Here is a 24,517-nt window from a genome sequence, read left to right as displayed (position 1 = left end):
TCAAATCAGATTTCTGTTTAAATTAAATCTTGTATATCAAAAAAGACTTGTCCTTTCCAGTGTATGGAGCTTATTTCTGTTTACACTGGGGCTGTCAATGGTGAATATAAGTGTCGCAGGCATGGGGAGACGGTGGTGTAGTGATATTGTCACTGGACTAGTACTCCAGAGACCCAGGGGACTGCTCTGGGGACCAGGGTTTGAATCTGTTGCAGGGTGGCCCAGTTGTGCTATTAGTAATAGAGTTGAACTGCAGATACTTCTAAAGTGGAAACATTAAGTTTATTTATAATATACTCAGCAGCAACTACATGTGTGGTTTCAACTCCAACTCTATCTCTACATTGTCTGCTGAGGTAATCCCCACGCTACTTTCCTGTTGGTTACTACAGGTCATTTGATTTTTCCTAACATATTATTCTTAAAGGTATAATACACGCTAAATAAAACCATAATTACTACATTCTTCCCCCTTTAACTCAGCTATACATATTATATTCACAAGGACATATTTTTCAAGACAACATAATATTTACACTGGGTGAGGAATTTACAAGTTCAGTCTTTCAGGTGGTTTCCTGGTACATGTGGAATGTCGCAGCTCCACAACTTCAGATTCTTTGTCAGGAACCTCCTTTTCCGGAGTTGCCTGAACATCAGGTGCTTTGGTGGGCACTCGCAATTCTGTATCCTCAACTCTTACAGGAACATCAGACATGTCAGTCCTGGGTTGAGTTTCCTCAACAGGAAACGCAGACCTGGTCATGGTCACTGGTGGAACCAAATCCTGGTGATTTGTCTCTCTCTTCCTTAAATGGTCCACTTGTTTCTGGATGATCCCGCCTTCCACCTCCACGTGGTAAGATAGACATCCAGTCACCTCACTTATTTCACCTGGTAACCACTTTAGTCCTTCCCCAAAGTTTTTCACGTATACTGGCTCTCCCACAGTCAATTTCCTCTCACGACTATACCAGTTGTGTCTAGTTTTCTGGCTTCCCTGACTCCTTTCCACCTTCCCCTCTAAATTCGGCATTATTAAACTCAATCTCACCCTGAGATGGTGTTTCAGCAATAACACCGCGGGTGTGACACCTGTTGTTGTGTGAGGGGTAGCCCTGTAATGACAAAAAAAGCGTGCTAGCTTAGTTGTCGAGGAATCACCAGTTAGTGTTCTCACACCTGCCTTGAACATTTGAACCGCCCTTTCAGCCAATCCGTTTGAGGAAGGGTGGGTACGGTGCAGTTTTTACATGGGAGATACCGTTGAGGCTGATAAACCGTTGAAACTCAGCACTCGTAAATGCCGTGCCATTATTGGAAACGACTACTTCTGGTAGTCCATGAATGGCAAAACTCTGACCTAGTTTCTCAATTGCAACGCCCGACATTGGTGACTTCACCTCATATATGTCCAACCATTTTGAATGGGCATCGACAATGAGCAGAAACATTGTTCCAGGAAAGGTCCAACGTAGACAATGTGTAACCGCACCCAGGGTCTACCTGCCCACTCCCATGGGTGTAATGGAGCTGCCACTGGCAACTTTTGCAGTTGCTGACATTGCACACAATGCTTTACTAAACTCTCTATTTCTCCATCCATCCCTGGCCACCATAGATAGCTGTGTGCTATGGTCCTCGTTCAGGAAATTCCTGGATGGGCACTGCTTAGTTCAACTAAAAGTGGCTCCCTTCCCTTTGGAGGAACTATCACTCATGCTCCCCACAATAAGATGCCATCCTGGCTGGTTATTTCATGTCTCCTGTTGAAGTACGGTTTCATTTCGCCAGATACGGGTTCCTGTGACCAACCATGTAGCACTTGTTCTCGTACCTGAGATAGGACTGGGTCCCGACTTGTCCAGTCTCTGATCTGTCTAGTACATAGTGGTGAGGAATTTAACAAATTTAACAGTAAAACAAGTTCCTGTGGAACTGGGACGTGATCATCATTTTCTTGTAAAGGCAAACGACTAAGGGCATCGGTGATTTGATTGCCAGCATATCTACAAAACATATTCGTATGCTGCTAGAGTTAAGGCCCATCGTTGTATTCTTGCCGAGGCTAGGGGTGGTATAGCCTTGTCCTCACTAAACAATCCGAGCATTGGTTTGTGGTCTGAAACGAGGTAAAATGGCGGCCGTGTACTTATTGGTGAAATTTCTTGACACCAAAGATGATGGACAATCCTTCTTTATCTATCTGCGAGTGTCCCTTTTCCGCTGTGGTGCGTGTTCTTGATATGTAACCTATTGGCTGTTCCGTGTCATCGATGAGAAAGCACAGCTCCCACTCCGTAGGGGGATGCATCACATGTCAGCACCAATTCTTTTGTCTGCTCATAATGCAATAATAGATTGGACGAGTGCAATAATTGTTCACCTTTATGAAAGCTTCTTTCTGGGGCGCCTCCCAAGACCAACGTTGGTTGTTTTTGAGTAGAGAATGCAGGGGGCAGCACTGTAGACAAACTGGGTAAGAACCGCCCATAATAGTTGATCATTCCTGGAATGATTTGAGCTCTGAGATGTTCTTTGGCGCAGGTGCCTCTCTTAAGGCTCTCACTTTCTCCTTAACTGGGTGGAGACCCGGTGAGCCAAACAGATTCCCTCCCTCGCTTGGAACATGCACTTTTCTTTTTTTAGACGCACCCCAGCTTGTGAGAAACGTTTTAAGACTTCTTCTAAATTTGCCAAATGCTCTTTTTCAGTGAATCCTGTCACCAATACATTGTCTAAATAGACAACAGCCTGGGGCAGCCCCTGCAGTAAACTTTCCATTGTTCTATGAAAGGTGGCACAAGTGAGGAGACACCGAAAGGTAATCGAGTATATTGGTATAACCCTTTGTGGGTATTAATTGTGGCAAATTCCCGGGAGGCATTATCCAACTCTAGTTGTTGATAAGCATGGCTCATGTCAAGCTTTGTGTACACTGTCCCTCCTGCCAGTTTGGCGTACAGGTCTTCGATTTTTGGAATGGGGCACCTGTTCAGTTTGGCTACTTTATTAACCGTCAGTTTGTAGTTCCCACAAATTCGGATGCTTTGGTTGGGTTTAGGGACGGGGACTATGGGCGCTGCCCATTCTGAGAACTGAACAGGTTGTATAACGCCTAGTTTCTCTAGTCTGTTCAGTTCAATGTCGACTTTTTCTCACAGGGCGTATGGCACTGGTTTCACCTTCATGAAGCGAGAGGTTGCTTCCAGATCCACAGAAATCTTGGCCTGCAGACCCTGGATTTTCTCCAGTTCATCCTTGAAGACGGTGGTGTACATTCTAAGTAGCTCTGGCAGCCCACTTGCTCTCAACTGGAAAATTCCAGACCATTCTAACTTAATCTTCTTTAACCAATTTCACACCAGGAGGCTTTGCTGATTGGCTCCCAGAATGGACAGTTACTCTGCTAATGCCTTTTACTTGAATGTCTTCACCTATATGTGTTTTTAGCTTGGAGGCTGTTTGTTCTAAATTTAATTGGTGTTCACCGTTATTCAAATATCTGAAGGTATGTTCCCCAATTCCCCAATGGAAGCTCCCGTGTCTACTTCCATTTTAACAGCTTTGCCATTTACTTTCACTGTGACAAATATTGGTTCTGTCTTTCCAACTTTCAGATTAAACGAGTAAATATCTGAATTTGTCATTTCAGGCTCTTCTACATTGTAGATTTCATTGGGCTTCTTCTTTTGTTTACAAGCCTGCCTGAATCTTTCCTTGCACTGCCTCATTATATGTCCATTTCTGTGACAATAGTAGCATATGATTTTTTTTAAACTGTCAATCGCCAAAAGACTGATTGCTTCCACCTATATTGAAACTATTCTTCGATCTCGCTGTTATTTTTCTTTATTCTTCAGCTAGCGGGGGCTGTTTCCCATTTCTCGGCAGAGTCTTGCATTTTCGCGCCCTTTTTGGCTGAGGTTTCCTGCCCGATGTGGAGAACGGCACCATTTTGCTAACCCTGTATTGCTTGTGAATCTCTTACTGCGCTTTCCATGGCCAGCGCTATCTCCAGCGCCTTCTTCTTGAAATCCAGATTCACTTCGGACAATAATCTTTCCTGAATAGTGTCCTCTTTCACACCACACACTAAACGATCGCTGAGCATGTCGTTCAGAGTCATACCGAACTCACAATGTTCCATTAGCTGCTTCAAATTTGCCATGTAGCATACAATTGTCTCACCCGGGGCTCTATTTCACAAAGTAAACCTGAACCTCTGCATCATGACTGAGGGCTTGGGTTGAAAGTGACCCTTCACAAGGTCCACCGATTCATCAAAATCCTTTGAATCTGGGGCGATGGGTGCCGTCAAATTTCGAATCAAACCATAGGTTTTGCTCCCACAAGTACTCAAGGGGATCACTCACCTCTTCTCTTCCACCGTCATTGCATTCGCTTGAAAAAAGAATGTGAGGCATTCTATGTAGTGAGACCAATCATCTATGGCTGGTTCAAAAGGATCAAATCTCCCAAATTGTGGCATTTTGAGAGGGGATAACTTCTTCAATTCTAATGGAGCTTGCTACTTAAAATCACTGGGCGAGGTACAGTGTCAATTTCTTTTTAATTTTATTTCTTTTGTTCAATCCTGTTTTGTCCTCGTCGCCAGTTTGTTATAGGGTGGCCGAATTCTGCTATTAGTAATAGAGTTGAACTGCAGACACTTTTTAAGTGGAAACATTACATTTATTTACAATGTACTCAGCAGCAACTACACGTGTGCTTTCAACTTTAACTCTATCTCTACACTGTCTGCCACGCTACTCTCCTATTGATTACTACAGATCATGTGATCTTTCCTAACAAGTATTATTCTTAAAGGTACATTACACACTAAATAAAACCATAATTAATACACTAGAGTACTCCAGAGACCCAGGGTGATGCTCTGGGGACCTGGGTTTGATTCCCACCAAGGCAGATTGTGAAATTTGAATTCAATAAGAAAAAATCTGGAATTAAAAGCCTGATAATCACCATGAAACCACTGTCGTAAAAACCCGCCTGGTTCACTAATGTCCTTTAGAGAAGGAAATCTGCCATCCTTACCTGGTCTGGCCTACATGTGACTCCAGACTCACAGCAATGCGGTTGACTCTTAAATGCCCTCTGAAATGGCCTAGCAAGCCACTCAGTTCTCAAGGGCAATTAGGGATGGGCAACAAATGCCGACCCAGTCAACGATGCCACCACCCCATGAATGAATATAAAAAAAAGGTAATAGGACATGGACAAAAATGACAAGTTTCCACAATGATTTTGTCCCTGTCCCTGTCTCCCTCACTGTTGTCGATTCTCCCTCTTGTTGTAATGTGCTGTCTCTCCGTATTCGCTCTGGCTGATCTGAACTTGCAAAACCAGAGCATTTAAAAAAAATGAATGCAGGTCAGCTCAGTCTTTGTGACATTAAAGTGACGATATGTGCCTGAAGAGCTGGGGAAAAGGGAGGGAGGAATGTCTGGGGTCATGTGACAGAGTTTAGCAGGAATTTGAGGCATGACCTGTGGTTAAGTGCCTTGGGAGCGACAGGTAATTTTGGATCAGTGCCTCTTGAGGCTCTTTGCCAGCCAGGAGTTTTTCTCACCTCAAGTCTGGATCTGTTGTCCACTAACTCGTAAACTGATGCAGCACAGAAGGGGGTCATTTGGCCCATTGTGGCTATGTTGGCTCTTTGAACTAGCTACCCAATGAATCCAACCAGAGCCTTTCAGACCTTTCTTTCTGATGGACATTGGTCACTATGATAAGTCAACAACTCTATCGGATAGTGTAGTGGGAGCTTTACTCTGTATCTAACCCCGTACTGTACCTGTCCTGTCCTGGGAGTGTTTGATGGGGACAGTGTAGAGGGAGCTTTACTCTGTATCTAATCCCGTGCTGTACCTGTCCTGGGAGTGTTTGATGGGGACAGTGTAGAGGAAGCTTTACTCTGTATCTAATCCCGTGCTGTACCTGTCCTGGGAGTGTTTGATGGGGACAGTGTAGAGGAAGCTTTACTCTGTATCTAACCCCGTGCTGTACCTGTCCTGGGAGTGTTTGATGGGGACAGTGTAGTGGGAGCTTTACTCTGTATCTAACCCCATACTGTACCTGTCCTGTCCTGGGAGTGTTTGATGGGGACAGTGTAGAGGGAGCTTTACTCTGTATCTAATCCCGTGCTGTACCTGTCCTGGGAGTGTTTGATGGGGACAGTGTAGAGGAAGCTTTACTCTGTATCTAATCCCGTGCTGTACCTGTCCTGGGAGTGTTTGATGGGGACAGTGTAGAGGAAGCTTTACTCTGTATCTAACCCCGTGCTGTACCTGTCCTGGGAGTGTTTGATGGGGACAGTGTAGAGGGAGCTTTACTCTGTATCTAACCCCGTGCTGTACCTGCCCTGGGAGTGTTTGATGGGAACAGTGTAGAGGGAGCTTTACTCTGTATCTAACCCCGTGCTGTACCTGTCCTGGGAGTGTTTGATGGGGACAGTGAATCATGCATCTAACAGTGGCGGAGGAAGGTGAACCTGTTGGGCCTTCAATTTTGTCTTTGTCTTGCAAACAATGTGTGAAGAAATGGGGGCAATGGTGAGGAGGGGAGATGGATGTTGTGGTTAGAAAAGTGAAGTTCCTGCACGCAAAGCATAACCCTGTCCGTTTTCTGCATGACTTCCATCTCTCTGGCTGTGCATGGTCAGCATGTTTTGTTCCTGTTCCTGACAACTGGTTCCATTTTCCTGAATGCAGAATCTCTGATTACATGGACCTGTCCACCACGGATGTAGTGGGAAAAAACTGTTATCACTTCATTCACGCTGAGGATGTTGAAGGAATCAGGCACAGTCATCTGGACTGTAAGTAACTCCTTTTTCTTCATCTTTCGCTATTTCTTGTGGGGCACTGTTGCTTTCAGAACGTAATCCACCCTCGATGCTCAGGGATTGCTTGTGGCATTGCCAATTAGTTGACAAATAAAGGCCTTGCGACCCAACATGGTAATGAAACAAAGACATCAGAAGATTGCTCCACCTGTGACCGCAGCTTTATTTTCTGCTGAGGCGTGGGCATTGCCAGAAAGGCCAGCATTTATTGCCCATCCCTAATTGCCCTTGAGAAGGTGGTGGTGAGCTGCCTTCTTGAACCGCTGCAGTCCACGTGGTGTAGGTACACCCACAGTGCTGTTAGGGAGGGAGTTCCAGGATTTTGACTCAGCGACAGTGAAGGAACAGCGATATATCTCCAAGTCAGGATGGTGTGTGGCTTGAAGGGGAACTTCCAGCTGGTGGTGGTGTTTCCATCTAACTGCTGCCCTTGTCTTTCTTGATGGTAGTGGTTGTGGGTTTGGAAGGTGCTGCTGAAGGAGCCTTGGTGAATTCCTGCAGTGCATCTTGTACATGGTACACACACTGCTGCCACTGTGCATTGGTGGTGGAGGGAGTGGATGTTTAAGGTGGTGGATGGGGTGCCAATCAAGCGAGCTGCTTTGTCCTGGATGGTGTCGAGCTTCTTGAGTGTTGTTGGAGCTGCGCTCATCCAGGCAAGTGGGGTGTATTTCATCACACTCCTGACTTGTGCCTTGTCAATGGTGGACAGGTTTTGGGGAGTCTAACCCCATACTGTACCTGTCCTAAGAGTGTTTGAGAGGGACAGTGTAGAAGGAGCTTCATTCTGCATCTAATCCAGTGCTGTACCTACCCTGGGAGTGTTTGATGGGGACAGTGTAGACGGAACTTTACTCTGTATCTAACCCCTGCTATACTGCCCTGGGAGTGTTTGATGGGGACAGTGTAGAAGGAACTTTATTCTGTATCTTAACCCCGTGCTGTACCTGCCCTAGGAGTGTTTGATGGGGACAGTGTAGAGGGAACTTTACTCAGTATCTAACCCCGTGCTGTACCTGTCCTGGGAGTGTTTGATGGGGACAGTGTAAAGGGAGCTTTACTCTGTATCTAACCCCGTGCTGTACCTGCCCTGGGAGTGTTTGATGTGGACAGTGTAGAGGGAGCTTTACTCTGTATCTAACCCCATGCTGTACCTGTCCTGGGAGTGTTTGAAAACCTGATGCTTAAACTATGAAATAATCACTTCTGCAGCCTCCATCTGTCCACACTGTGCAGAGCTCACAATATAAAGAAATGAATGACACTAGATCCCTCAATAGATCGGTGAGTAGGTGATCTTCCCAGATGCTGGCTTCACTCCCCCAGCTGTCCGTATCGAACTAGCTTATCTCAGAGTGGAGCGGATTGGAAAGAAATTGTCCTCAGTGCCCCTGGGTGGCCAGAGGGAACAACCAGAAATGAGGCTTGTTCCTTATTAGTATCCACTGAGCTCTGCACCCAAGAGTTCAGTTGAGTTCAGGGTCAGAACCCTGCTGAATGTACGAAAGAGGAGCAGTTGACTCTTCGGCCCCTCAAGCCTGCTCCCTCATTCAGTAAACTCTTGGCTGATCTTCTATGCCAGCTACACACTTGCACCTCATCTACATATCCCCTGATTCCTTTAGAGTCCAAACATCCATCAACCTCTGTCTTGAACAACTGAGCGTCCACAGCTTCTTTTGGACAATTCCAAAGATTCACAACCCTCTGGGAGAAATTTCTCAAGAGCTCAGTCGAAAATGGCCGACCCCTTATCCTGAGACTGTGACCCCTGGAGTAGCTGTTCCAGACCAGGGGAAGCAGCCCCTCAAGCATCTACCCTCTCAAGCCCTCTCAGAATCTTGTGTGCTCCAATGAGGTTATCTCTCAATCTTCTAAATTCCAGGGAGTATAGGCCCAATTTACGTAATGGCTCTTCGTAGGTCAACCATCCCATCCCAGAAATCAATCTCATGAACATTTACTGCAATGCCTTCCGAAGCAAGTACATCCTTTCTTAGATACGGCATTCAAAACTGTACATAATAACCCAGGTCTGGTCCCGCCAAGGCCCTGCAAGACTTCCTTCCTCTTGTACTCCATCCTTCTTGCAATAAAGGCTGACATACCGTTTGCCTTCCTAATTGCATGTTAGCTTCCTGTGTTTCATGTACAAGGCCACCCAAATCTTTCTCAACACCAGATATATCCTTAATCCTTGTTGGAGCTTAAGTGCGATGAACATTGGGACTTATAAAAAAGCACTGCTACAAAAGGATACAACAATAACATCTCCAAATAATTTCCTTCCAGTTCTCTCTCTCCCCCTTACATCCCTAAAAGAGCAACAACTTGCTGGGTTCCCATTCCCCGAGCACCAGCCCCTCACCCTCAGCTAACTCAGCCAGTTAGAATCATTATATGAAAGGAGAGATGGTGTCATAATGGTAATATCACTGGACAAGTAATCCCGAGGGGACTGGGGACATGGGTTCAAATCCTGCCATGTCAACTGATAGAATTTAAACTTAATTATTAAATCTGGAATATAAAGCTAATCTCAGTGATGGTAACCAACTATTATTGATGTCAAAAACCCATGTGGTTCACAAATGCCCCCTTTAGGGAAGGAAATCTGCCATCCTTCCCTAATCTTCTTAAAAGATTATTGAAATTAATCTTTAAAAATATTATTTTTATTCTTCCTACCAGCGAATGATCTCACATTTCCCCATGTTAAACTGTATCTGCCACCTTCTTGCCCACTCATTTAACCCGCCTATATCTCTTTTCAGAGTCAGTGTACTCCTCACAGCTTACTTTCCCACCTAGCTTTGTATCGTCAGAAACCTTGAGTAAATTACTCTCCGTCTCTTCATCCATGTCATTCATATCGATTGTAAACAGCTAAGTGTCCAGCATTAATCCTTTGTGTTACTCCACGAGCTACAGCCTGCCTATCTGAAAGTGTCCCATTTATTCTTACTCTCTGCCCCCTGTCTGGCAACCAATCCTCCATCCATGTTAGGATATTGCCCCCAACTCCCTGAGCCCTTATCTTGTGTAATGGGTGGCACCTTGTCGATGCTTGTGAATCTGTCCATGCATGAGTAACCTACCATCACTGTTACAGTCCAGCCCCACGCGCGAGGTACAGTGTGAGCTTTTCATACAGCGAGTTGTCGCGATCTGGAAGGCACTGCCTAAAAGGCGGGTGGAAACATATTCAGTGGTGAAAGGGAACTGGATAGATCCATAAGAAGGGAATTTTTACATGGTTATGGGGAAAGAGCAAGGTGTGCGGGGACTAATCGGATGGCTTGACTAAAGAGCCAGCATAGGCACAATGGGCCAAACGGCCTCCTGTGAAGTGCCATTTTTTTTTTTTCCTTTTCACAGGATGTGGGCATCCGTGGTAAAGCCAGCATTTGTTCCTAACTGCCCTTGAACTGAGTGGTTTGCTTGGCACTTTCCAGAGGGCAGTTAAGAGTCAACCACCTTCAGACCAGGGAAGGGTGGCAGATTTCATTCCCTAAAGGGGCATTCGTGAACCGCACAGGTTTTCTGAAACCAGCTTTATATTCCAGATTTATTCATGAAATTAAAAATCCACCTGTCGGCACGGCAGGATTTGAACCCATGTCGCCAGTCCCCTCTGGATTACTAGCCCAGTGACATTGCCACCATCTCCTCCTTCATGATTCTAATTGGCTGAGTTTGCAGAGGGAGAGGGGGCTGGTGCTCGGGGGATGGGAACCCAGCAAGTTATTGCTCTTTTAGGGATGTAAAGAGGAAGAGGGAACTGGCAGGCAATTATTTGGAGATGTTATTGTTGTATCCTTGTGTAGCAGTGCCTTTTTATAAGTCGTAGTGTTCATCACACTTAAGCTCCCACAAGGATTAAAGATATATCTGTCACAATTTATCTTAACTGCAATCAATAGCACTCACTGAAATGAGGAACTTCTGCAGAATTCAAGACTTAAATCCGTTTTGCTGTTGCGATATTAAAATGGAACGTTTGCCGAATTGAATTTAAAGCTTTTTATTTCTATGCTGTCACAGTTCAGCCCATCAATCACCAAATCCCAGCACACTGCTGGAGCCGAGAGGGAGAGACCAAGCGACCAGCCAAGTGAAACAGAGAGAGGGAGAGAGACAGAGAACATGTGAGAGAGAGAGGGAGTGAACATTCAGATAGGGAATGTATCATCATGAAAGTTGGATAAATAAGAACAAAAAAAAGTGAGAGAAATAAATCGAAAGAGAACGTAGAGAAGGGAACATTGTTCCTCCACCTCCCACACACTGTCACTCAGTACCCTCTTCCCCAGCACCCTGTGTTACTTACTATATCTCTACTGATGTTAATCCAGCTCCCTCACACTCACTCAGTAACCTCACCCCCCTCCAGTGTTATTGACTGTATCCCTACTGATGTTAATCCAGCTCCCTCACACTCACTCAGTAACCTCACCCCCCTCCAGTGTTATTGACTGTATCCCTACTGATGTTAATCCAGCTCCCTCACACTGTCACTCAGTAACCTCACCCCCCCCCCCAGCGCCCTGTGTTACTGACTGTATCCCTGCTGATGTTAATTCAGTTCCCTCACATTGTCACCCCACCCCCACCCTGGTGCTCTGTTACTGACTATATCTTTACTGATGAAATTAGCTCCGTCACACGATTGAGTGGATTTTTCATTGTTACCCAGCCTTCCTCCTCCACTGCCATCTCGCTGTCTTCCATTAACAATCCCTCCCTTTTCTTGCTTTACAGTGTTAAACAAGGGTCAGGTGGTCACCAAGTATTACCGCTGGATGCAGAAGAATGGGGGCTACATGTGGGTGCAATCGAGCGCTACGATCTCCATCAACGTCAAGAACGGAAATGAGAAGAACATCATCTGGGTCAACCACGTACTGAGGTGAGAGGGACTCTCTCACCCACTGCATGCTCCAATGTAACGCAACTGATGGGCAGAATTAGGAATAGTCAGCTTACCAAGTCCACCCCATCGTCATTTCGATGAAGGGGAGTTGGGGGGGCAGTTTCCAATATTTATCCCTCCACCAAAATTCATAAAAGCAAGGTTTATGTGGTCACGTATTTCATTGCTGCTTATGGGATCTTGCCGTGCACAAATGGCCCCTGCGTGTTTCCTCCATAACTACCATCACAGTGCCCCCTGACACCGGACTGGAACAGGAAGTCAGCGTCCACTCCATCTGCTACCGCATGGACAGTTCGTCCCGCCACGGACATCATTGTTGTACGTTCATTGTCTACTGAACGCTCTCCGCCCCACTTACTGCCTCCCACCCGGCGCCCCTTGTTGCCCCACTCCCAAACCCTCACTGCCCTGCTCCTGATCCTTCTTGACATCCCTCATACCACCTTGCCTACTGCGAGTGAGGCAGCCAAGGGTTGCGACCAGGACGGTGAGCACGGCAGCGAGAGGTGGACAAGAGAGGGCGCGGTGGGGAGCGGGACAGCGAGGGAGCCAGTGTGGGGCGGCGAGCAGGAGGGGTGGCAAGCAGGACGGCGAGTGAGGTGGTGAGGGGTTGAGAGTGGGATGACGATCAGAGGCAGTGAGAGAGGGAGTGCACCCCCTGCAGTTGCAGTGTCAGCAAACACAAACCACTTTTAAAGCACTTAATTGGCTCTGATATTCTTTGGGACGTCCTGGGGCACTATATAAATGCACGTCTTGTTTTTGTTAATGATGACTGGGGCATCATGCCTGGACTCTGCCTATCCTCTCCCATTTTCCCCCATCCACACACCCCTCCCTTCCATATTCACATACTTTCCTGAAAGGGGCTAAAAACCAGAGAGAGAAAGACCCCCAAAGGCCAAGAGGGATAAAATTTCCTCTCCGACATCCACCACCCCACCCCAGCACCCCCCACCCCCAGGCAACGGAAACTGGTCCAGGGATCGAGCGTTATCTATAAATGTATTTATAGGCAAAATACTGCGGATGCTGGAAATCTGGAATAAATACAGAAAATGCTGGAAAAACTCAGCAGATCTGGCACCATCTGTGCGGAGAGAAAGAGAGTCCATATGACTCTTCTTCAGAGCACCCAGAAGCAGTCCAGCTCCCTCTTAAGCCCAGTGCAGAGATTCAGCTTCTGACAACACATTCCAGAGCCTCACTACTCCCTGCGGGTGGTATGGGTGGAGGGATAATGTCACTTACTCTATTTTCCCTTCTCCTGGTTAGAGTGATTGTCATAACACCATTGACTCTTGTGGGGGAGATTGCCCCTTGATTGTGCTGTGTCAGCTTGGCTCAATTGATACCTTCTGGTACATTTTTTTTCATTCATTCACGGGATGTGGGCTTCGCTGGCTGGGCCAGCATTTATTGCCCATCTCTAGTTGCCCTTGAGAAAATGGCGGTGAGCCGCTGCAGTCCATGTGCTGTAGGTACACCCACAGTGCTGTTAGGAAGGGAGTTCCAGGGTTTTGACCCAGTGACAGTGAAGGAACGGCAATATAGTTCTCCAGGTTAGGGTGGTGAGAAGCTTGGAGGGGGACTTCCAGGTGGTGGTGTTCCCATGCGTCTGCTGCCTTTGTCCTTCTAGATGATAGCGGTCGTAGATTTGGAAGGTGCTGTCTATGGAGGCTTGGTGCAGAGCATCTTGTAGATACTACACATTGCTGTCAAGATTATGGATGATCTGGAGCTTCAACTCCACTTTTCTGCCCGCTCCCCATAATCCCATAATTCCCTGAGACACCAAAAATCTGTCTATCTCAGCCTTAAATGTATTCAACGATGGAGCATTTGCAACCATGAACTGCAGTGGTTCAAGAAGGCAACTCCCTGCCACCATCTCAAGGTCAATTAGGAATGGGCAGTAAAAATGCTGGTGTAGCCAGTGATGCCCACGTCCCATGAAAGAATGAAAAAAAAAAACCCCTCTAAGTTGGAGAATTCCAAAGATATTTTCTCAGGAAGAAATTTTTCCTCATCTCAGTCCTAAATGATTAGTCCCTTATCCTGCCCCCATATTCTAGATTCACCAGCAAGGGGAAACAACCTCTCAATATGTACCCTATCAAACCTGTTGCAGGGTGGCCAAGTTGCTACTATTGTTGATAGAGTTGATCTGCAGACACTTCTTGGGTAGCAGCAACTACACCTGTGCTTTCAACTCCAACTCTATCTCTTCACTGATGGCTACTCTCCTATTGGTTACTACAGATCATGTGATCTTCTGTAACACGTATTATTCTTAAAGGTACATTACACGCTAAATAAAACCATAATTACTACATTCATCCCCCTTTAACCTGGCTATACATATTTTTAAGACAACATAATATTTACACTGGGTGAGGAATTTACAAGTTCAGTCTTTCAGGTGGTTTCCTGGTACATGTGGAATGTCACAGCTCCACAACTTCAGATTCTTTGTCAGGAACCTCCTTTTCCGGAGTTGCCTGAACATCAGGTGCTTTGGTGGGCACTGCAGTTCTGTATCCTCAACTCTTACAGGAACATCAGACATGTCAGTCCTGGGTTGAGTTTCCTCAACAGGAAACGCAAACCTGGTCATGGTCACTGGTGGAACCAAATCCTGGTGATTCGTCCTTCTCTTCCTTAAATGGTCCACATGTTTCCGGATGATCCGGCCTTCCACCTCCACGTGGTGAGATAGACGTCCAGTCACCTCACTTATTTCACCTGGTAACCACTTTAGTCCTTCTCTGAAGTTTTTCACGTATACCGACTCTCCCACGGTCAATTTCCTCTCATGACTATACCAGTCATGTCTAGTTTTCTGGCTTCCCTGACTCCTTTCCACCTGCCCCTCTAAATTCAGCGTTATTAAACTCAATCTCGCCCTGAGACGGCGTTTCAACAATAACTCCGCGGGTGTGATACCTGTTGTTGTGTGAGGGGTAGCCCTGTAATGACAAAGAAAGCGTGCTAGCTTGGTTGCCAAGGAATCACCAGTTAGCTTTCTCATGCCTGCCTTGAACGTTTGAACCGTCCTTTCGGCCAGTCCATTTGAGGAAGGGTGGTACGGTGCAGTTTTTATATGAGATACACCATTGAGGCTGATAAACTGTTGAAACTCTGCACTCATAAATGCCGTGCCGTTATCGGAAACGACTACTTCTGGTAGTCTGTAAATGGCAGAACTTTGACATAGTTTCTCAATTGTCGCAGCCAATGTTGGTGACTTCACCACATATGCATCCAACCGTTTCGAACGGGCATCGACAATGAGCAGAAACAGGAAAGGTCTAACGTAGTCAATGTGTAACCGCACCCAGGGTCTGGCCACTCCCATGGGTGTAATGGAGCTGCCACTGGCAACTTTTGCAGTTGCTGACATTGCACACAGTGCTTTACTAAACTCTCTATTTCTCCATCCATCCCAGGCCACCATAGATAGCTGCGAGCTATGGTCCTCATTCAGGAAATTTCTGGATGGGCACGGAGTGTAGTTCAATTAAAAATGGCTCCCTTCCCTTTGTAGGAACTATCACTTGTGCTCCCCACAATAAGATGCCATCCTGGCTGGTTATTTCATGTCTTCTATTGAAGTACGGTTTCATTTCGTCAGACACGGGCTCCTGTGATCAACCATGTAGCACTTGTTCTCGTGCCTGAGATAGGACTGGGTCCCGACTTGTCCAGTTGAGCATATACCAGCAAGGAATCTAAGAAATTTAACAGTAAACCAAGTCCCTGTGGAACTGGGACGTGATCATCATTTGTTTGTAATGACTAAGGGCATCGGCATTTGCGATTTGATTGCCAGGCCTATATACGAAAGTGTATTCGTATGCTGCCAGAATTAAAGTCCACCATTGTATTCTTGCCGAGGCTATGAGTGGTATAGCCTTGTCCTCACTAAATAATCCTAGCAACGGTTTGTGGTCTGAAACGATGGTAAAATGGCAGCCGTGTACGTACTGGTGAAATTTCTTGACACCAAAGATGATGGACAATCCTTCTTTTTCTATCTGCAAGTATCCCTTTTCTGCTGTGGTGAGCATTCTTGATACGTGGCCATTCTGTGCCATCATCCATCTGGTGAGAGAACACTGCTCCCACTCCATAGGGGTATACGTCACATGTCAGCACCAATTCTTTCGTCTGCTCATAATGCAATAATAGATTGGATGAGTGCAATAATTGTTTCACCTTTATGAAAGCTTCTTTCTGGGGTGCCTCCCAAGACCAATGTTGGTTTTTTTTTGAGTAGAAAACGCAGGGGGGCCAGCACCGTAGCCAAATTAAGTAGGAACTGCCCATAATAGTTGATCATTCCTAGGAATGATTTGAGCTCTGAGGCATTCTTTGGCGCAGGTGCCTCTCTTATGGCTCTCACTGTCTCTTCAACCGGGTGAAGGCCCTATGAATTTACCTGGTGATCCAAACGGATTAGCTCCCTCACTTGGAAATGTGCACTTTTTTTTAGGCACACTCCAGCTTGCAAGAAACGTTTTAAGACTTTTATGTTTGCCAAATGCTCTTTATCAGTGAATCCTGCCACCAATACATTGTCTAATCAGACTGCAACGAGAGACAATCCCTGCTGTAAGTTTTCCATTGTTCTCTGAAAGATGGCACAAGTGGAGGAGATACCGAAAGGCAATCGTGTATATTGGTACAACCCTTTGTGGGTATTAATTGTGACAAATTCCCAGGAGGCATTATCCAATTCTAGTTGTTGATAAGCATGACTCATGTCAAGCTTTGTGTACGTTGTCCCTCCTGCCAGCTTGGCGTATAGGTCTTCAATTTTTGGAATGGGATGCCTGTCTAGCTTAGCTACTTTGTTAACCATCAGTCTGTAGTCTCCACAAATACAGAAGGTTTGGGTCGGGCTTAAGGAGTGGGACTGTGTGTGCTGCCCATTCTGAGAACTGCACAGCTTATATAACGCCCAGTTTCTCCAGTCTGTTCAGTTCAGTGTCGGCTTTTTCTCGCAGTGCGTATGGCACCAGTCTCGCCTTGATGTTGTGAGGTGTTGCTCTCAGATCCACATGAATCTTTGCCTGCAGGTCTTGGATTTTCCCAAGTTTGTCCTTGAAGACTGTGGCATACTTTCGAAGTGGCTCTGGTAGCCCACTTGCTCTCAACTGGAAAATTTCAGCGCACTCTAACGTAATCTACTTTAACCAATTTTGCCCCAGAAGGCTTGGCCCTTCACCTGCTACCACCATCAAGGGTAGTTTTGCCGGCTGACTTCCATAATGGACAGTTTCTCTGCTTATGCCTTTTAATTGAATGTCTTCACCTGTATATGTCTTGAGTTTAGCAGCTGTTTCTTCTAAACTTAATTGATGTTCATCATTATTCAGATATCTGAATTATAGATTCAGATATTCAGGTATCTTCTCCAATTACTGTAGTGGAAGCTCCCATGTCCACTTCCATTTTAACAGCTTTGCCATTTACTTTCACTGTGACAAATATTGGTTCTGTCTTTCCAACTTTCAGATTAAACAACGAGTAAATGTCTGAATTTGTTGTTTCAGGCTCTTCTACATTGTAGATTTCATTGGGCTTCTTCTTTTGTTTACAAGCCTGCTTGAATCTTTCCTTGCACTGCCTCATTATATGTCCATTTCTGTGACTATAGTAGCATTCGGTTTTTTTTAAATTGCCAATTGCAAAAAGACTGCTGGTTTCAACCTCTATTAAAATTACTCTTCAATTTCACTGCTAAGTTATTTTTCTTTATTCTTCGGCTAGCAGGGGCTGTTTCCCGCTTCTCGGCAGAGTCTTGCATTTTTGCGCCCTTTTCGTCTGGGATTTCCCACCTGATGTGGAGGACGGCACCATTTTGCACAACCTGTATCTTACTGTGCCTTCCATGGCCAGTGTTATCTCTAGCGCCTTCTTGAAATACAGATTCACTTCGGGCAATAATTTTCTCTGAATAGAGTCCTCTTTCACACCACACACTAAACAATCTCTGAGCATGTCGTTTAGAGCCGTACCGAACTCTGTGTTCCGTTAGTTGCTTCAAATTTGCCACGTAGCATGCAATTGTCTCACCTGGGGTCCTATTTCGTGAATTAAACTTGAACCTCTGCATTGCAACTAAGGGCTTGGGTTGAAAATGGCCCTTCACGAGGTCCACCAAATATCAAAATTCTTCGAATACGGGGTACTGGGTGTCGTCAAACTTCGAATCAGACTGTAGGTTTTGCATCTACAAGTACTCAAGAGGATCACTCGCCTCTTTTCTTCCGTAATCTCGTTCGTTTGAGAAAAGCACGTGAGGCGTTCTATGCAATGAGACCAATCATCTGTGGCTCGTTCACAAGGATCAATTCTCCCAAATTGTGGCATTTTGAGAGGGGATTACTGCTTCAATTCTAATGGAGCTTGCTACTTTCAACCATTGGGCGAGGTTCAGTGCCGATTTCTTTTTAATTTGATTTGTTCTGTTCAACCCTGTTTTATCCTCGTCTCCAGTTTGTTGTAAGGGTGGCCGAGTTGCTACTATTGTTGATAGAGTTGATCTGCCGACACTTCTTGGGTGGAAACATTAAGTTTATGTACAATATAGTCAGCAGCAACTACACGTGTGCTTTCAACTCCAACTCTATCTCTACACTGAGTGCTGAGATAGCACCTGCTATTGGTTACTACAGGTCATGTGATCTTCCTGAACAAATATTATTCTTACAGGCACATTACACACTAAATAAAACCATCATTACTACAAAACCTCCTCAGAATTTCAATAGGGTAGATGCTGAGAGATTGTCTCCCACTTATGAGGAAGGGCCGAATGCGTGAGTTGGTGCAGGGCTGAAATGGCCCCATGGGTCAATATTGTTGGGAGGGGTGGGGAATGTGTTTTGTTTTTAAATAACCCTGCTCCCTCTGTTTGAATTAATTTTTGAAGTAAACGTGTGAAATGGCACAGAATAAAATATAAAGTCTTCACTCTCAGGTCTCTAATTAAACTTTGTGAAGCTTAATTACACTGTTCTCCACATCTTAACACCTCAAAGAAATAAATCTAGAAAAATTACCACACGCCCTGCATTTTTAGTCTGTACTGCAGAAGACAGGAAAAGAATGTCATTGCTGCGATAATATTTAGTAATCTCTACACCGTAAATAATTAGCTGTGACTAATTTAACATAAAACCATTAGTTCCTGCGATTATACTTTAATTGCAAGCATTAATTACAGGGCCTAATTAACATGCAGCCTAACAGAAGGAACCACATTTCCTCATTATACTCAGTTCATACCTTCTTGACACAGACTGCTGGGAAAGGACCCTGCGTTCCTCCTGGCCTCCCATGTTTTTCTCTGTCAATTTTCTTCCAACCTTTCCTGACTCTGCCTGTTTTCACTTCAGCTATCGCGATTTAGCGACCCTTTTGCTTTTGTTTGTTAGACATTGGTTGTGCCGAAAAGGTTTATGATAACACCTCCTGCCATGAACAATTGGCTCAGCGGTGCCTGTTAGTCAGTCCTCCCACCACTTGTGGCACTAGTCTTCAGGTCCCCTCCCTCACAACCCTCCCTGGCTAATTACATACATGCCCCAGTTACCAGTCAAATCCAAAAGTTCTTCCTCACCTCTGCTATTTTTTTTCATTGATTTGGAACATAGAAACTCAAGGACGCCTTTCAGCTCTTCCAACATGTTCTGCCAGTCAATGAGATCATGATTGATCTGTACCTAAACTCCATCTAGCCACCTTGGCTTTTTTCTTCATTGGTTCACAGGATGTGGGCATTGCTGTCTAAGCCAGCATTTGTTGCCCATCCTTAATTACCCTTGAGAAGGTGGTGGTGAGCCGCCTTCTTGAACCGTTGTAGTCCATCTGGCTCCACATGCTTTTATACCTTTGGCCAGCATAAATCTGTCGATTTGATGTGAAGTTATAGAGTCATTTTGGCACGGAAGAAAGCCATTTGGCCCATTGAATCCAGGCCGACTCTCTGAAGATTCAGTCAGTCACGTTTTTCCCTGCCCCCACCCCCGCTCTATCCCCATAACCCTTTATGCAAGTTTATTTTCCCTCAAATGCCCCTCTAATTTCCTTTTGAAATCATTCACCATCTCCGCTTCCACCACCCTCATAGGCAGAAAGTTTGTGAGGCAGTCTTGTTCCCTTTGCTGCAGTGGTTCAAGTCATCATTTTATATTTTTACACGCAGGGCCCTGTTCTTTGCAGACAGAAAGAACATGTACACACATTGCGCCTGTTTCAGCTAAACAAAATAAGTGATAGCCATTCGCTGACTCATTCCTCAGGGCAGTGCCTTGACCAGTCAGAGTCAAGCTGCTTGGTTTAAAATTTCAAACAATGTTTGGCAGTTAAACTGTCAGTCACCATTAACCGGTGCATTCTCCATGGCAATGCCTCTACCAATCAGAGTCCACTTGCCAACCAATCAGCACTGTCTTCTCATACAGTATAATGTTGTTGCTTCCCCTGACATTGATATTCTTGCGAGTGTCCTGATGAGTGCTAGATAAAAAGCTTCAACAGAATGTCTTTTTTCAGCAATACTCATTTTATCTTTTGTTAAATCCGTTCACAGCAAGCCGGAGCACCGAGATACTCCGATGGACATCTCTCAACTCCCGTTGTCGGCCATCAAATCTTCCAAGCAACTGGAGTTATCGGATTCAGAGTCCGATTCCCGGGAACACTTAGGTAAAAACCTGGTGCTGCACATCGCCTGTAGAGTGTATTCTAATGCTTTCATGTAAAGTGATCAAATTCAGTGACAAGTGAGTCACAACATCCCTTTATGATGCAAAGTTAGTGGAAGTTATGTTATAGCTCCACGCAACTTGGATCAGACCTCATCTGGAGCACTGCATCCAGTTCTGGGCATCACGCCTCAGAAAGGATATATTGTTCCTGGAGGGAATGCATCACAAATTCACCAGAATGATACCAGATTAAAAAAACATAAGAACATAAGTAGGAGCTGGAGTAGGCCATCCGGCCTCTTGAGCCTGCTTGGCCATTCGGTACGATCATGGCTGATCTTGGGCTTCAACTCCACTTTCCTGCTCGCTCCCCCATATCCCTCGATTCCCTGAGACCCCAAAAATCTGTCTATCCCCAGCCTTAAGTGTATTCAACGATGGAGCATTCACAACCCTCTGGGCTAAAGAATTCCCCAGATTCATAACGCTTTGAGTGAAGAAATTTCCCCTCATCTCAGTCCTAAACGATCGGCCTCGTTATCCTGAGGCGGTGCCCCCATGTTCTAGATTTCCCCAGCCAGGGGGAAACAACCTCTCAGTGTCTATTTTTTTCCCCATTTTCATTTTTAATCATCTTAAAAGTAGAGCGAGGCTGTTCAGAGGTGATGTCAGGAAGCATTTGTTCACACAGAGAGCAATGGAAATTCAGACTTCTCTCCCTCAAAAAGCACTGGTGGCTGGCGGGGATCAATTGACAATTTCAAAACTGGAACTGATAAATTTTTAGGGATAAGGCAGACATTTGATGTTAACAACAAGAAACTGCGGATGCTGGAAATCTGAAACAAAAACAGTTGTCTTCTCTGTGCCTTTTTCTCCTCGCTGCAGAGAGGGACAATCCCAAGGACGCGGGGAGGCGAAGCGGCTACGAGAAGGTGGCGGGGCCGCGGCCGGAGGACTGGAAGCGGTCGGCCACTCAGTCGGAGGAGGAGATGACCTCGGCCAAGGACGACAGCGACTCCAGCCTCCCCGACGACTCGGACAGCGAGGGTCCGAGCGCCGGCCGCAAGAGCTTCGTCCTGTCCAAGGTCAAGCGCATGAAGGTCGAAGGTCACGGCGAGGGCCGGCCGGCCCGCGAGGCCCGAGGCTCCACCCCCGGCGGCGGAGGCGATGGCGGAGGAGGCGGCGGAGACACGGACAGCTCGGAGGACGAGAGCAGCGGCGGGGTCGGAGGCCTACCCAGCAAACACCAGTACCTGAAGCGCAAGAAGAAGCCCCGGGACGGCTCAGCCGCGCGCGCCAAGTCTTCGGACTCGCCCAGCCCCAGCGCTTCCGATTTTGGCGGCGGCGGCGGCGGGCGGGCCGCCTCCCATCCCGCCTCCGACCGCATCTCCCCGCTGAAGATCAAGACCGAGGTCATCCAGCCCATCAACTTCGACAACAACAGCACCATCTGGAACTACCCGCCCAACCGGGAGGTCATGAGGAGCGAGCTGCCCTACCGCCTGGCCAAGGCCTCAGCCTCGGCCTCGGAGCCCTACCACCACCACCCCGCCACGGCGCCGCCGCCCGGCGCCCTCCACGTCGCCATCCCGGACTCGGTGTTGACCCCGCCGGGCGCTGACTCCGCCTCCAACAACAACAACAACACCAACAACGGCGGCCAGAAGACCCCCTTCAGCGCCTCCCCCCGCGCCGCCGTCGTCCTGGGCGGCTCCTCGGACGCCCTGTCGCCGCCGCTCTCGGGCTCCCCTCGCGACGACAAGGCGCAGGCGCAGTCCCAGGCCCAGGCGGCGGCGCCGGTGGTCTACACCAGCGAGCTCGAGATGGTGCAGCGGCTGCACGCCGGCAACATGGTGCTGCCGTTGGTCCACCCCATGGGGGGCGGGGTCAGCGGGGGGGGCGCCGCCCACCCCGCGGCCCTCGCCAGCGCCAGCGCCCCCCAGAGCCTGTACACCACCAGCACCATCCGCTACGCCCCGGCCGACGTCACCCTGGCCATGCAGGGCAACCTGCTGCCGGCCGCCGCCGCCGCCCACGCCCTCAACTTCGTCGACCTCAACGCCTCGGGCTTCGGGGCCGACTCCAAGGCCCAGGTGGAGATGATTTACCACCACGTCCAGCGGCTCAACATGGCCGGCGGGCCCTTCGCCGGCCCGGCCGGGCCCGTCGGCCTGACCCAGGTGCCGGCGGGCAGCGTCTTCACCACGGCCGAGGCCCTGCTGTCCACCCTCCCCTTCCCCATGAACACGGGCGGCATCCACGCCCCACAGACTCTGGAACGCAAGGAAGACTGACCATTGGCTTCCCCACCCTGGGCCACCTCTCCTGAGGGGGAAGGGAGAACCTCTCACACTCTTTCTAAACCTAGTGTTCTGGCTCAAAGTTGCCCCCCTCTCATTTGCTTTTGAGACGATGGACCTTGTCCTCCTATTTTTTTTTTTGTTAATTTTATTTTATATATTGTTTTAACTTCCTCCCCCCCCCCCCCCCCCTTTTTTTTAACCAACCTCCTCGAATCCCGTTGAGGGAAAGCACTTATTTTCTTTGCTCTCGGTCCGAGAGAGAGAGTCTCCGATGGCGGGCGGGAAGCCTCGGGGTGTCGCGGCAAAACCGGACGGATCGCCAACGGGTTCGTCACCTGTCGCCGCGACAGTGGGGCCCGCCCGCGAGACGGGGGGCGGCGCGGACCCTTGGATCCAGGGGGGGAGGGGGAGGGGGAGGGGGGGGGGGGAGGAGAGAGAGAAATGGGGCAGGTGTGTCGCTGTCCGGGGCCCACACCGTCTCCTCCTGTCCACGCCGCTCGAGCACAAAACTGACAGAGACAGACAGAGAGAGAGAAAGAGAGACAAAGCAAAACTTGTAGCAGACCTTTTGGGCCTGTGTCCTCGAACCTCGCCCACTCGATGTCCACCTTGGGCCTGTGGCCTAAGCGTCGTCCAGTCATTGTCCACCTTGGGCCTGTGGCCTGAGCCTCGTCCCGGTCATTGTCCACTTGGCCCTGCTGTGTGTATAATGTACAGTCAGTCGGTAACATTTGTAAAAAGGAAAATTGAAACGCAAAAACAAAGGCCTCCTTCGGACAGATGGATGGATTACAAATCAGGCCGGAACAAGCTGTGTAGAAGTGACCAGTATCATTTCTTACTGTGAATTGGTAGACGTTTTATGGGACAGACCAGTTCCCTTTTCTGGGAATATACCCCGTCTGTAACACAGGGTCATTATTCCGGTGTACCCCTTACCAGTCAGTATAAATCCTTGGGAAAGAGAAAGGGTGGAGGTTGGAGGGTGGGTTTGGGGGGGGGTGGGGCGGGACGGGGGAGGGAGATGGGTGGAAGCCTGGTTGGTTGTGGGGAAAACAGAGGTATAGGTTGAAAATGTCGGGGGAGGTGGGGGTGATCTCCAGTCTGTTCAGTTTCCCCGTTTATCTGTGTAGGTGCGGCCAGCACATTGTGACCCGGGCATCGGCGATTTGGAGCTGCTCAGCACGTCTGTGGGTTGATGCCACGAGCCCCTGCAGACATCCCTCTCCCCCAGCGGCTAGCGGGAGAGACCGCGGATTTAATCGATGTTTGTTTTCTTTTTTAATCGTCATGAGGTAACGATGTGGGTGAAAATTGGCGCCACTCACTTTGTGATCCATGGATCTGATATCAATTCGTGCAGGCATGGGGAGGTAGGGGGGCCCAGGTTTTGCCATTGGGCCTTGCTAACCTGCCAGGTATCTGTACTGGGTTGTTACAATAAGACTCAGGACTCTGGTTGGGGGAGGGGTGCGGTGGCAGGGCAGGAGTTTGGGGGTGTTAGTATTTGAGTTCACACGCCTGGACAAGACACCAATGGTCAGCAGGTGTCGAACACATTTGTGAGTTCCGGGTTTTAAGAAAGACTATGGGGCAATGGAGGGGAATAAGGGTCATCTTAATGATGCGGCTGATGTTGACTCGTTAAAAACCCATCAGGGAACAATTTGGCCTTTCCAGCGACGAG

General features: G+C 47.5%; 1 protein-coding gene across 1 annotated transcript in view; it reads left to right on the top strand.

The window, feature by feature from the left end:
- Positions 1-23,790, top strand: part of npas1 (neuronal PAS domain protein 1) — a 414,556-nt gene extending 390,766 nt beyond the window's left edge. The window contains exons 9-12 of the mRNA XM_078533317.1: positions 6,735-6,841; positions 11,630-11,777; positions 20,407-20,522; positions 21,413-23,790. Coding sequence (XP_078389443.1) covers positions 6,735-6,841; positions 11,630-11,777; positions 20,407-20,522; positions 21,413-22,821 — 1,780 coding nt within the window. The 3' untranslated portion in view covers positions 22,822-23,790. The remainder of the gene's footprint in view (positions 1-6,734; positions 6,842-11,629; positions 11,778-20,406; positions 20,523-21,412) is intronic.
- Positions 23,791-24,517: the final 727 nt, after the last annotated feature.

The sequence above is a fragment of the Cetorhinus maximus genome, chromosome 32 (assembly GCF_964194155.1).
Source record: "Cetorhinus maximus chromosome 32, sCetMax3.hap1.1, whole genome shotgun sequence".
Classification (NCBI taxonomy): domain Eukaryota; kingdom Metazoa; phylum Chordata; class Chondrichthyes; order Lamniformes; family Cetorhinidae; genus Cetorhinus; species Cetorhinus maximus.
This window is presented reverse-complemented; position numbering and strand designations above follow the sequence as displayed.